Here is a 12094-nt window from a genome sequence, read left to right on the forward strand (position 1 = left end):
GTATTTTTAAATAATAAATAAAGTACATAATAAAACTGTTTTATATCTATGATAATATATATATATATACTGTATAATGTGAAGAAAATGTTTGTGTCTAGACGGTAACCCGTATTGCGAAAACTTGCAGAAACTCTCGCGGGACTTGCTGCCCGACGTCCTTAACTACTGGAGGTCAACGCCTAACAGTAACCATCTCGCGAGAGTTTCTCCAATTGGCTGGTTCCCTTCTTGACACGACCAAAAACAAAACTGAATATTTAATTTACAACACAGAGTGTAAAGTTAGTCATTAAATGCCCCATCTCTGAACACCACAGGGTGTCTACTGTAACACACAAGCGGAAAAAAAGTAAGTTAAACTCGCTATTTAACTCGCTACTCGCTTATATTTACTGTTTTTCAACCGTTAGCAATGTTATTGACTGTTTAATGTTGTTAGCATAATGTTAGCTTTGTGGCTAATAGCTGAGTGCGTCATAACTAAGGTCAGTCCTATTTCCTGGAGTAGTGAACAACGTTTCCATTGCATAGGAACATTATGGGATGGTAATGATATTTTCCAGATAATAGCCAACCCCCATAGTTACCAAGGAAACCAAGTGAATGGATTGTTAAAAACTGTAGATTTTGGTTGCAAATATGCATGAAAATATAAATTAATAGTCTCAACTTTTGTTTGTTTTGCTGGATTAAGTGTTTAGCAGGTATAATTTCAAGTTTACATTTTAATCTACCATGTTTGCATGCTAACATTTAGCAATTAGCACTATTTCTACTATACTACTTTCATAGACTAAGATACTGGAGTTACCCTGCACTATATTCACTTTTAACAGTCTCTTCTGCACTATATTCACTTTTTAACAGTCTCTTCTGCACTTTATTCATTTTTAACAGTCTCTTCTGCACTATATTCAGTTTTTTAACAGTCCTGCAAAGTTGTTACCCTGCAATATATTCACATTTTAACAGTCTCTTCTGCACTATACTCATTTTTAAAAGTCTTTTCTGCACTATATTCACTTTTTTAACAGTCCTGCGCTTTTTAATAGTTGTGTATCACAGCTTTTACCCTGCACTATATTCAGTTTTAACAGTTTTCTTCATCTCCTTGTATTTTTTTTTATCTGGTACATTTTGTTATGTACTTTGTACTTTGCACTACTAACTTTTTTACTGCCTTTTTACTAACATGTTTTGCACTATGGAACTGTGATGCTGGAAACTTGAATTTCCCTCGGGATCAATAAAGTTACTATCTATCTATCTATCTATCTATCTATCTATCTACCGGCATTAAGTACAACTGAGGCTGATGGGAGTGTCATTTATATATATAAATACACTTTTGGTCAAAATACATTTTTGAGAGAGCATATGAGGTTAATGGATTTATAACTATTTGTCTGACAAAACTGATAAAGGAAAGCAGCTACTGAGCACGTCGACAGATCCATTACAATGATAACTGAGCAAAACACCATCCACTGATAATAATAATAGATCATGTGAAGCATGTCTACTTTGAAGTATAGGCCTGGATACTATCTTGTAAATCAGGTGCAAAAGTTACAAATTAAGACTCGGGTTTCACACTTTGTCAGATTATAGTTGATTAATCCATTAGTCAATTCACAGAAAATCAATCACTTAATCATTTAAATCAGTTTTCAAGCAAAGAAATGTCAAATATTATTGGGTTTCAGACCGTTAAAGGTGAAAAGTTACTACTTTCCTTGTCTTAACATTATAGGAAATGTAATATCTTCTGGGTTTTGACAAAACAAGACACTTGATGTCCATCACAGAAAACTATAATGGGAATTTTTCACCGTTTTCTAATGTTTTATCAGATTTACATACAGGGAATTTGACTCAGATAGAAATAGAAATAACAGCTATAACAGGACAACAAAGCGGGACAATAAAGGTAAAGAATAGACAGGACTGTTATGTACACAAGTACTTTATGTGAAAAAAACAGGTGGATATTTAAATATAGATTCAAGATTCAAGTTGTTTATTGTCACGCCGGTTATACAGGTACAATCGTGTGAAATGCTTTTTGCTGGGAAGCTCCATTAAAATAATAAGTTATATATATATATTACAATTATAAAAGGAAATACTTTGTACAAGGACATATTGAGAACATATACATTAAGAACATATACAGTATATACAGTATAAGATATCTTTTGTGTGAGAAGGTGTCGTATGAATTATATATTTAAATAATAATATATATAAAAAGCACCAATGACCAACAATAAAATAAGAAATAAAAAGTCTATATACAAGTCAAGTGTTCTATAAGTTGTAAACAATACAAATAATGCAAAGAAATAAAAACTGAATGGATATAGGTGGACTTTTATTAATCAATAATGCCCTTTATCAGATGTTAAATAGCTTTTGAGGTGTTGTGTGAATCTGTGGGACTTATTTAAGCCTACATGTGATATTGTAAAGAGACTTCAAGCAACATCACTTGGCTTTCATATGGGTTAGTTTTTAAAATAATGTTTTTGTAGCTTGTATAGGCTACAGTGGCCTTCATCAGGGTGTCTGCAGTGTAGACAGTCATCCTCACAGCCAGATAGAGGCGAGTTTTACATTCTTTGAGAGGAGGAGTGGACTCTGATGAGGTTGAAACATCACACCCTGCATTCCAGCACAGGCCTGGTATTGTAGTATCATTTAAATCAGTTTTCAAGCAAAAAATGTCAAATATTATTGGGTTTCCGACCGTTAAAGGTGAGAAGTTGCTGCTTTCCTTGTCTTAACATTAAGGGAAATTTAATATCTTCTGGGTTTTGACAAAACAAGACACTTGATATCCATCACAGAAAACTGTAATGGGCATTTTTCACCATTTTCTGATGTTTTTTTATCAGAATCAGATTTACATACAGGGAATTTGACTCAGAAATAGAAATAACAGCTAAAACAGGACAACAAAGCGGGACAATAAAGGTAAAGAATAGACGGGACTGTTATGTACACAAGTATGTGAAAAATAGGTGTAGATATAAGTATTATATAAATATATATAAAAAGCACCAAGGACCAACAATAAAATAAGAAATAAAAGTCTATATACAAGTCAAGTGTTCAATAAGTTTTAAACAATATAAATAGTGCAAAGAAATACAAACAGAATGGATATGCATGGACTTTTATTAATCAATAATGTCCTTTATCAGATGTTAAATAGCATTTGAAGTATATTTAAGCCTACATGTGATGTTGTAAAGGGACTTAAAGGAACATCACCCGGCTTTCATATGGGTTAGTTTTTAAAATAGTGTTTTTGTGGGTTGTATAGGCTACAGAGGCCTTCATCAGGGTGTCTGCAGTGTAGACATGTAGTCATCCTCACAGCCAGATAGAGGCGAGTTTTACATTCTTTGAGAGGAGGAGTGGACTTGAGGTGGTTGAAACATCACACCCTGCATTCCAGCACAGGCCTGGTATTGTAGTCTCTCTGTGCATGCCATGCAGCATGTGTTGTGTCTGAGTTGAACTTCCTCGTCCTGCAGAAGAAGAAGAAAGAAGGAGGATGGAGGCGTGACGTCGCAGCTTGCAGAGAGAGTAGGCCCACGGTACGGTACGGCAGCAGAGGAGAGGCAGTGCGGGGACGGACGCTGTGAGCTGCCGCAGAGGAGAGTAGACTACTGCTGCGAGACACCGGGGCACAAAACAACCGGCAACTTTGCAGAGAGACGACAGACAGCCATAATGCGGCACCGCCACCGCCCGCCGACCCCGGAGCTGCTGATGTGACTGTGCACGCCCCAGAGGAAGGAGGAAGGCAGGGAGGAAGCGGCGGACAACCAGCACCACCTCTCCGCCCGGTCGCCTCGCCTCGTCGCGGTGACATGTCCTCGCTAACCGTGGAGGAGGACCAGAAATGGTTACCGACACACGTTCAGGTGACGGTGCTGAGAGGCAGGGGCTTACGGGGCAAGGGCAAGCATGGCACCAGCGACGTGTACACCATCATCCAGCTGGGGAAGGAGAAATACTCCACCGGCGTGGTGGAGAAGACCACAGAGCCGGAGTGGAGGGAGGAGTGCTCCTTCGAGCTGCAGCCCGGCGTGCTGCTGGAGAACAACGGGCTGAGCAGCAGCTGTCCGGCCGGGAGCAACGAGCTGGTCCTCATCGTGATGCACCGGGGACATATGGTTATGGACGTGTTCCTCGGACAGGCGGTGGTGCAGCTGGACAAGGTCTTCCATGAGACTAGATACGTGAGAAACCAGTAAGTTCAGCTGTCTATACATGCAATATTTGTGTGTGGTGTGTGTCAGCATGCAGATGGGGGTGACCAAAAGCTGCCATATCTGTTTTCCCATGCTCATTGAACACATCATGGTATTTCTAGTGTGCTTTTGTGCTGTTTTAGTTGCTACACAGTTTTGTTCTCGGATATAAACACAGCTGTCAAGTCTCTGGTGCTGCATCAGGGCCCTGCAGACACACCCTCCCTCCTCCCACAGACACCAAACTAACTCATCTGACCACTATTCACCTCACTACCCCCCCAAAAACCCCAGACCTTCTAGAAACCTCCTCCACATTATGTGTGTTTGTTTTGTTGTGGGCTTCTTAAAAAGGTTGTTTCCCCATAGCCTGGGCATGACGTAGAGCAAGGGGGGGATTAATGCCTGTCCCAATTCCAGGGATTATCTAACAGATTCATGATCCGAGAGCTACAAGGTATTTTTAGCATAACATGTTGTTTTACAAAAGACCGACCCACCCATCCACTGGAGCACGGGATGTAAATAAGTGATGCAAAGTTTGATGTTGCATATATCTTAAAAGGGAGTTTCCACCCTCCGATAACTCATATTTATTAGGGATGTAAGAAAATATCTAAAATCGAATATCACAATATTATCTTTCGTGATACTGTATTGATTCTCATGATCCGAGAGCTACAAGGTATTTTTAGCATAACATGTTGTTTTACAGGAGACTGACACACCCACCCACTGGAGCATAGGATGTAAATAAGTGATGCAAAGTTTGATGTTGCATACATTAAACATCTTAAAAGGAAGTTTCCACCCTCCCATAACTCATATTTATTAGGGGTGTAAGAAAATATCTAAAATCGAATATCGCAATATTATCTTTTGTGATACTGTATTGATTCTCAAAAACACTATTGATTTTTAATTTATAGTTTACATGCAAAGATTAACTCAGTCAATACTTTATATTTTATTTACAAAGAGATGTACCCTCTCAAAGTAGTGCTATGATGTTGGATGTGATAAATGCAAATGCAGATCATACTGTTCTGATTGCATACACTTTTTTTACTCAGATTTTACACATATGGTGGTGTGTTCTTTATTCTATGACAATTTTCCTAAAATTCGATTAAAAGATTGCAATATATCACCCTACTTACAGTATTGCAATAGATTGCAATATATTGAATCGTAACCCCTGTATCATGAAACGTATCATATCGCCAGATTCTTGCCAATACACAGCCCTATTATTTATGATCATTATGTGATTTTGTTGGAGTTATTTAGGGGTGAAGGACAGTAATGTTTTGGTGCATCAACTCTCCTTTAACCTTAATGTTATATAGCTTTAACACTCCCATAATCCCTTTCAACACCTCCAGACCTCAAGCGTGAACTTGATGCATTCCAGCTATGGCTACACGATTTTTAAAAACAAACTAATTGCAATTATTTTGACTGATATTGCAGTTGCGATATGATCTGTAATATTAAAGAGTATGATCATTTTTACATCATTAATCTCATTTTCATTGAAAAATTATTATGGTGTGATTTTTGCAGGGATCTGTGCCAAACAGATGTTTGCTTAAGCCCGTAGAATGTGTAGATGCCAGGACATCTCTGCAGCACGACAATATTTAATTTAAAATGGTATTTTGACACATATTTCACCTTTAACAAATATCGCAATTTCCTCCTCATCCTGCGATTTGTAAATTGCAGTAGGCCATATTGCGATTTCGATAAAATTGAGATTAATTGTGCAGCCCTAATTTCAGCTGTAGGTTTGATATTGTTTGCATAACAATGTTTGTATCACTTTGTACTCTTAACTCAAACATTTTGCGTGACAGCAATGCATTATGGTCACCCGAGGCTACTGTCAGTGGCGAAATTGGACCCTCTACTTCTTCTATGATTGATTTCACCCTGTTTGCTTGTAGATCGGTGCACAATTTAGAGCATACAAAACAGTTTTGTTGATTTAGAGACTGACAGCAAAACCTACTGATGTTTTGGACAGTTTTAAACATTTCCTGCCATTAAACCATAATGAGATGTGGTGGCGGTTTGTTTACATTCTTCCAGACAGAGCTAAATTACTTTTTTTCCACTTGAAAAGGACAGTTAGTTTAACACAAGTATCATCATATTGTGACCAAGCAATAAAAAGTGCATCAGCAGTAGGTGTATTTGTAATAAGTGCCAGAGTATTTTCGGTCCAGCAGTCCAGTATGAGTCAGAATTGGTACCTGATCCAGGAAATCCCCCACCATTCTGACACCCTGTTCCCTGAGCACAGATTCAGTATTTTGGCTCGATGAAAAACACAAATGTTTCTCTCAGCCCTCTTCAGTTTCTGTGTCCTTCATGGCAGTTTGATTTAAAAAATGACTATCAGCCGACCCGACTGTGCTTTCACTCAGATAGACCTGTGAATATGAGCTGAAAGGGGAACCAGTCTCCTCCTGTTGGAGCTGGTCACTTGAAGGTTAGAGTCAGCCTGTGATGTTGACGTGTCAGCAGTTTGGCGTCTTGGTACATTCAGTGTCTCCATGTGGTATTCGGTGAATCTGGGCTGGTCAATAGCAACACAGTCAACACTGCTCATTTATATAACATCTTAGGTTTGATGGAGAACATCTACCAAAACATGAGCCACATTTTTAGGAGAAACTGTTGTTTTTGGGCTACTTACAGGGTTCAATGTTAATGTTTTCTGGCAAGTGGGTCAGAAATCTACTTACCCACAGTCATATTTTACTTGCCCCTATACAAATTGTTTTATTTATTATCAAAGAACAACAAAGACTTAAGTTCATTGTCCTGTTTTATCTGCCTTGCTCTCAAATTTGCAGCAAACTGCCCAATGCACATCCTCTGACACCGCCCAACTAAACTCCTGTTTCCAGGATAATTGAACGCTTGTGCTTCAGCTCATTAATTTTGTCTTTACCCGGCGCCGTTTTCTCACGAGTGCCCGATCAGTACTGCGTATATGCAACTCTCGATAGAGATGAGAAGGCAGCGAGGTGGCTCACTCCTTGGCTACTTCCATCATCACCTCTGGGGAAAAAAATGTGTTTAATTATTTTTTACCACTTGCCTGATTAGGCTAGTGAATTGCAATATTTACTAGCCGGACATGGCATTTTAGCGGGCAAGCCTTATTGTTGAGCCCTGACTTGACGCTAGTGCTACAATATAAGATGCTAAAGACAAAAGCTCCTGCAGACTCGGTCACCATCAACTGTACAATTGAATTTGTGAATAAGCTTTGAAACTTAGCTTGAGGATGGTCTGATGTCTGTGACTAAAAATATGTAATGTTTTTGAGATGTAAACAAAAGCAGTATGAATGGCATATAGTAAACATTTTTCAAATAGCCTTCTTAAAAGAATACTCCACCAATTTTAGCATTGCACTCCTACATTATCACACTCATGATGGGCAGTTAAAAAAAAAGCATCAAAATTGATGCAGCAGATCCGGAGATATCGTCTTTTTTAGCCCATGCATTCTTCTTCCTTGTCAAAACATAGCGCCTACATTACCCACAATGCAACTTGATCGCCGACAGTTTTGGTAGGAGATTCGGGTATGTTATGCTAGTAGCTGCTAATGTATGTAGCCCATGGATATATATTAAGACCTGTTATTACACTGCTTTGTTGAATACTCGATTCTGATTGGTCAGTCACGGCGTGCTACAGTCTGTTATTTCTTTATAACAGACTGTTGCTATGATAACGGACCGTTGCTATGGGCGCAGTTTGGATGTCGGACTCTGGCGGACCGTTTATGTGTCAAATTATTGATTTCTTAAGTAAGTAGCTGTGTAATAAGCTGGATAATGTACAGCTAGCGGGTCATTGTTGTGAAATAAACCCCTCCGCGTCGGGGTGCGGTTTGGGTTTATTTCACAGCAATGACCGGCTCGCTGTATTTTATCCCTTACATAAGTGATCTACAAAATTACATCCAAATTAATTGTTCAATTCAAACTGTAATTAAAGACTAGCAAAAGTAGTTATTGAGTTAAGTTATTAAAGAACATAACTCAAGATATCATTAATATCATAGTATTGTTTTCAGCTGTATTGACCAGCTCTATAAAGACACAATTGAGTTAAGTATTGAGGTTGAGCCATAGTGGTGACACAGCAGTTATTTTGCTTTTTCAAAAATGCTTTGAGATCAGAAAATTGTTCACAAATAGAAAAGGATGATTGGCTTTATCTGTTTGCATCTTTAAAAATGTCACCAGCACATGACTGCACAGTTTTGCGGCGTTATAAAACTATGTTTTCACTTCAGGATGATTTGTGGTTTTGGGCTGTTCCCAGTAACACCCTTAAAAGTAAAGGTGTGTGATTTGTGTTATGTTTTGTCTCTCATGATAGGTTCTTCAAGGTTGTTATTTAGTTTAAGGTGAGCTTTATTTGCATGGTGATAAAACCTAGAAGGTAGGGATGAATGGTGGCAGTAAAATAGGATAATAAAAGTGCCATCAATTAGCTGCTCAGGTGAGATGCAGGAAAGAAAAACAGGTGATTTTTAAAACCAGCTCAACTCAACACAAACAAAGCAACACAAAAGTCACAGATGACCACATCATTTTTCATTTCAAGCCTGTGGTTTTCTGTGGTAGTCTGACATTTAGTATTGCAGAGGTTGAGGACTGAGCCAAGACTCCTTCACTTTACAGTTTCTAATATTTATAAAGCCCTTTAGAGGAGGTTGGGGGCGTCACAGTGATGTAGAGCTCTGGGTCGTATATTTCAGCAAATGGAGATACGTCAGGTCGAAGTGGCTCTTTTCTTCTGAACCTCTGCCGTGTTTTATTCTCCCTAGGATTCATCAGTTTCCACACCGTGTACTTCTGAATCAGCGTGTTCCAGTCATAGTCAGTGGAAATGAAGGATGAGGTTTAAATTTAGATGTGGTTATGGTGGAGAAGATGAGTTTGTTCTGCAGGTGAGATGATGAAGAGAAAGTGATGATTAAACTAGTGAGGTGAGGACTTGAGGCGTGAATCTTGTAGCCTTTCCGAAACCAAAAAGTGTGAGAAAGAGTGTTTATCTGCTCTAACATAAGCTGCAAACTTTAACATGCATGGCTAACTAGCTTACTACCTACAGTTGTAACGATGTACGACTTTACAGGATCACATCATTAATGAATTACATTAATTTGTGGAGTTAAAGGTTACATTAGAAAAGTAAATAGCATATTAACTGTGTAGTATTTCCCCCACTATGTGGAAGCTGCTCCTGGATGCTATCAGAGTTTAGGCTAACATTAACTTTCCTTTCCTCTACGGGCTAAGCTAAGTAGCCAAACCGGTTTATGTTGGAATGAAAATTACTTATAATACAATGGCTAATTAGCTCTACATGGCAATACAACAACAAGGCTGTTTCTATACAGGATGTCCATGTCTTCTGCATGATCATCAACTGGTGAGAATGCTGAGTTTATACCTGGGACATGTTAGCTTTAGCCTCAGTCTTTAGCATGATACCCCTGTATTGAGTCTAGACATCAAGTGCATATTTAACACCCCGTTCACAACGCTTTAAAACAAGTCAGCTTGAAACATAAAAAGTAAGTCTGCTGGATATAGTTAGCTACAGCTAACAAAATCTGTTAGCGACAGTCAGTGGTGTAGTGATCGTTGATGAGGTGGGTGTACTACTAGGTAGAGATGGGTGGGTTACAGAGGAAGAAGTGGGTATACTCTCTTTATATATATTCTAATGGCTTTTTGGCTGATAGGTGGGTATACTCCGTATACCTAAGTATACCCTCCACTACACCACTGGCGACAGTTGTCATTTCAATCGGTAAAATCAACGGTCCCTGGCTGTAAATTTACTATACTTGTTCATGAACTTATTAAAATTTGATGGGAGATGCATAATGAGTAGTTTAGGACTTGAAACACAAAGACTTGTGACTTGCAAAACAATAAATTTGTCCCACCTCTTAGTTGATCAACCTTTGCGTAATCGTTTAAGTAATTTATCCAGCAAAAATGCCAAACATTCTCTGGTCCACCTTCTCAATTGTGAGGGATTTGCTGCTTTTCTGGATTTTTATATACCTGTAAATTAAATATACTGTATACTGGTTAATGGTTTTGGACTGTTTGTTGAACCAGGCTATTTCAAGAAATCACAGAGGGCTCTGGGAAATTGTGAAGGGAACACATTTCCCCCTATTTTAAACTAAACTAAACTAAACGATTAATCGATGATGAAAATAATTGTTAGTTACAGCCCTACATAAAACACCAAATCAGTGTTCTGGATTCTCTTCCTCTATCTTTTTGTTGTAAGATAGAAAAATGACCAATGTTATGAGCATAAGACACAGTTTATCTTCACAAATTTGCAAGGAGAGCAGCAAAACAACCACAAGAATGCTTCATTGTCCCAGCATGTCTAATCTCTATTCAGCCATTTCTTCAGTAAATGAAGGCAGAGCAGCTGCCATTGAATGGGTGGCATGGGAGGATGCAGTGGCCGCGGTGTATTTGCATGTTGAGCTATCGGTGTAGAGGAGATTCCCGGAACGGTGGGCGTTGGGTGAATTCCCCTGCAGGGTCTGTCAGGAGGAAGCTACAGAAACACATGCTAAATCAACACACTGTGGACTAAAACTAGCAAGCAACCCACGATATAACCAAAAAAATGTAATTTGCGATGCTTTTGCTGATTATTGAACTTGTCATACACAATATTTCCTTCATAATCAAGTTTCTTCCCAAGAGAGTGATTTAAAGTTTCAGCTCTTTTTTCTGCAGACCAGGGATTCTTGGTTGAGTGGTTCTTGCAGCGCTGATATAGATGTTGGATTTGGTATTTTATAAGCACTCCTTTTTATGCCATTTCTGTCTCAGTTTCACATCCCGTTGTGTGTTTAACTGAAGGAAGCAAAGCTCTGATGTTGTTTCAGACAAGCGAGAGTTACCGAGGCAGGCCGGAGAACTGAACCTCCATCTGCTGAGTGAGGCTGAGAGACTGTGTGTGTTTCTGTCTATGTGTGTGTGATGTACATCCAGAAAAACCCTCTGTTAAGAGCAGACATGCTTTCAGTAGCTACTGCCGAGAGAGTATATGGTTTAATGGACAGTAGAGGTTACATAACAGAATGACCGGACAGTCCTAGATAATGTAAATGTGCCTCAGCTTGGTGAAAACAAGGAGATTTATCAGATTAACTTAAGTAAAAAAACATTCTATAGGTAGCAGGATATATAGCTGCCTACATTTTACTCATATATATATATATATATATTCCTGAGTCATGTAGAGGTCGTGTAGTTGCATCACAAATGTCCCATCAGTCTGTCTGGCATCATCATGGCGGTACAGTGAAGCAAAGACTAGAAGAAGACTCATGGAAATGACTGCCGTGGTAGCTAGGTCATTAGCCAGCATGCTAATGTAAGCAAAGCAGCCAATGCTAAGGGATGCTAAGCTACCACTAGCTTCTTAAGGATTTAGCAGATGTGTAAATGTTGTAGTGAGTTTTAGCTGACCTGATATACATTTTATCTGACTGTTAACTCTGCAGAATAACGATTAATTTATCCTTAATTGATTCCAAATGCACTTAAAATTATTTTTATTATTAATGGAGCATACATTTATTTATTTTTACCACACTCACCCTTTAAGTTTTAATGTTTACTTTAAATTAAAAAATGAATCATTATGTCAAAAACCCAAATTTCTCAATGTCATAAAAGGAAAGTGGCTTGTTGTCTTCATCTTAATTTAATGTCAGAAGAAGCTTTAATGGCTTTTTCAAA

General features: G+C 38.5%; 1 protein-coding gene across 3 annotated transcripts in view; it reads left to right on the forward strand.

Annotated features, from left to right (window-relative positions):
* Positions 1 to 208: 208 nt before the first annotated feature.
* The window catches only part of rab11fip5a (RAB11 family interacting protein 5a (class I)), a 37343-nt gene continuing 25457 nt past the window's right edge, over positions 209 to 12094 (forward strand). The window contains exons 1-2 of one of the 3 annotated variants that reach the window (XM_037796778.1): positions 209 to 352; positions 3546 to 4267. In XM_037796778.1, coding sequence (XP_037652706.1) covers positions 3885 to 4267 — 383 coding nt within the window. In that variant the 5' untranslated portion in view covers positions 209 to 352; positions 3546 to 3884. Of the gene's footprint in view, positions 353 to 3306; positions 4268 to 12094 lie in introns of those variants that run through there. The other 2 variants (XM_037796779.1, XM_037796777.1) reach the window with 2 other exon arrangements.

The sequence above is a fragment of the Sebastes umbrosus genome, chromosome 16 (assembly GCF_015220745.1).
Source record: "Sebastes umbrosus isolate fSebUmb1 chromosome 16, fSebUmb1.pri, whole genome shotgun sequence".
NCBI classification, from domain to species: Eukaryota; Metazoa; Chordata; class Actinopteri; order Perciformes; family Sebastidae; genus Sebastes; species Sebastes umbrosus.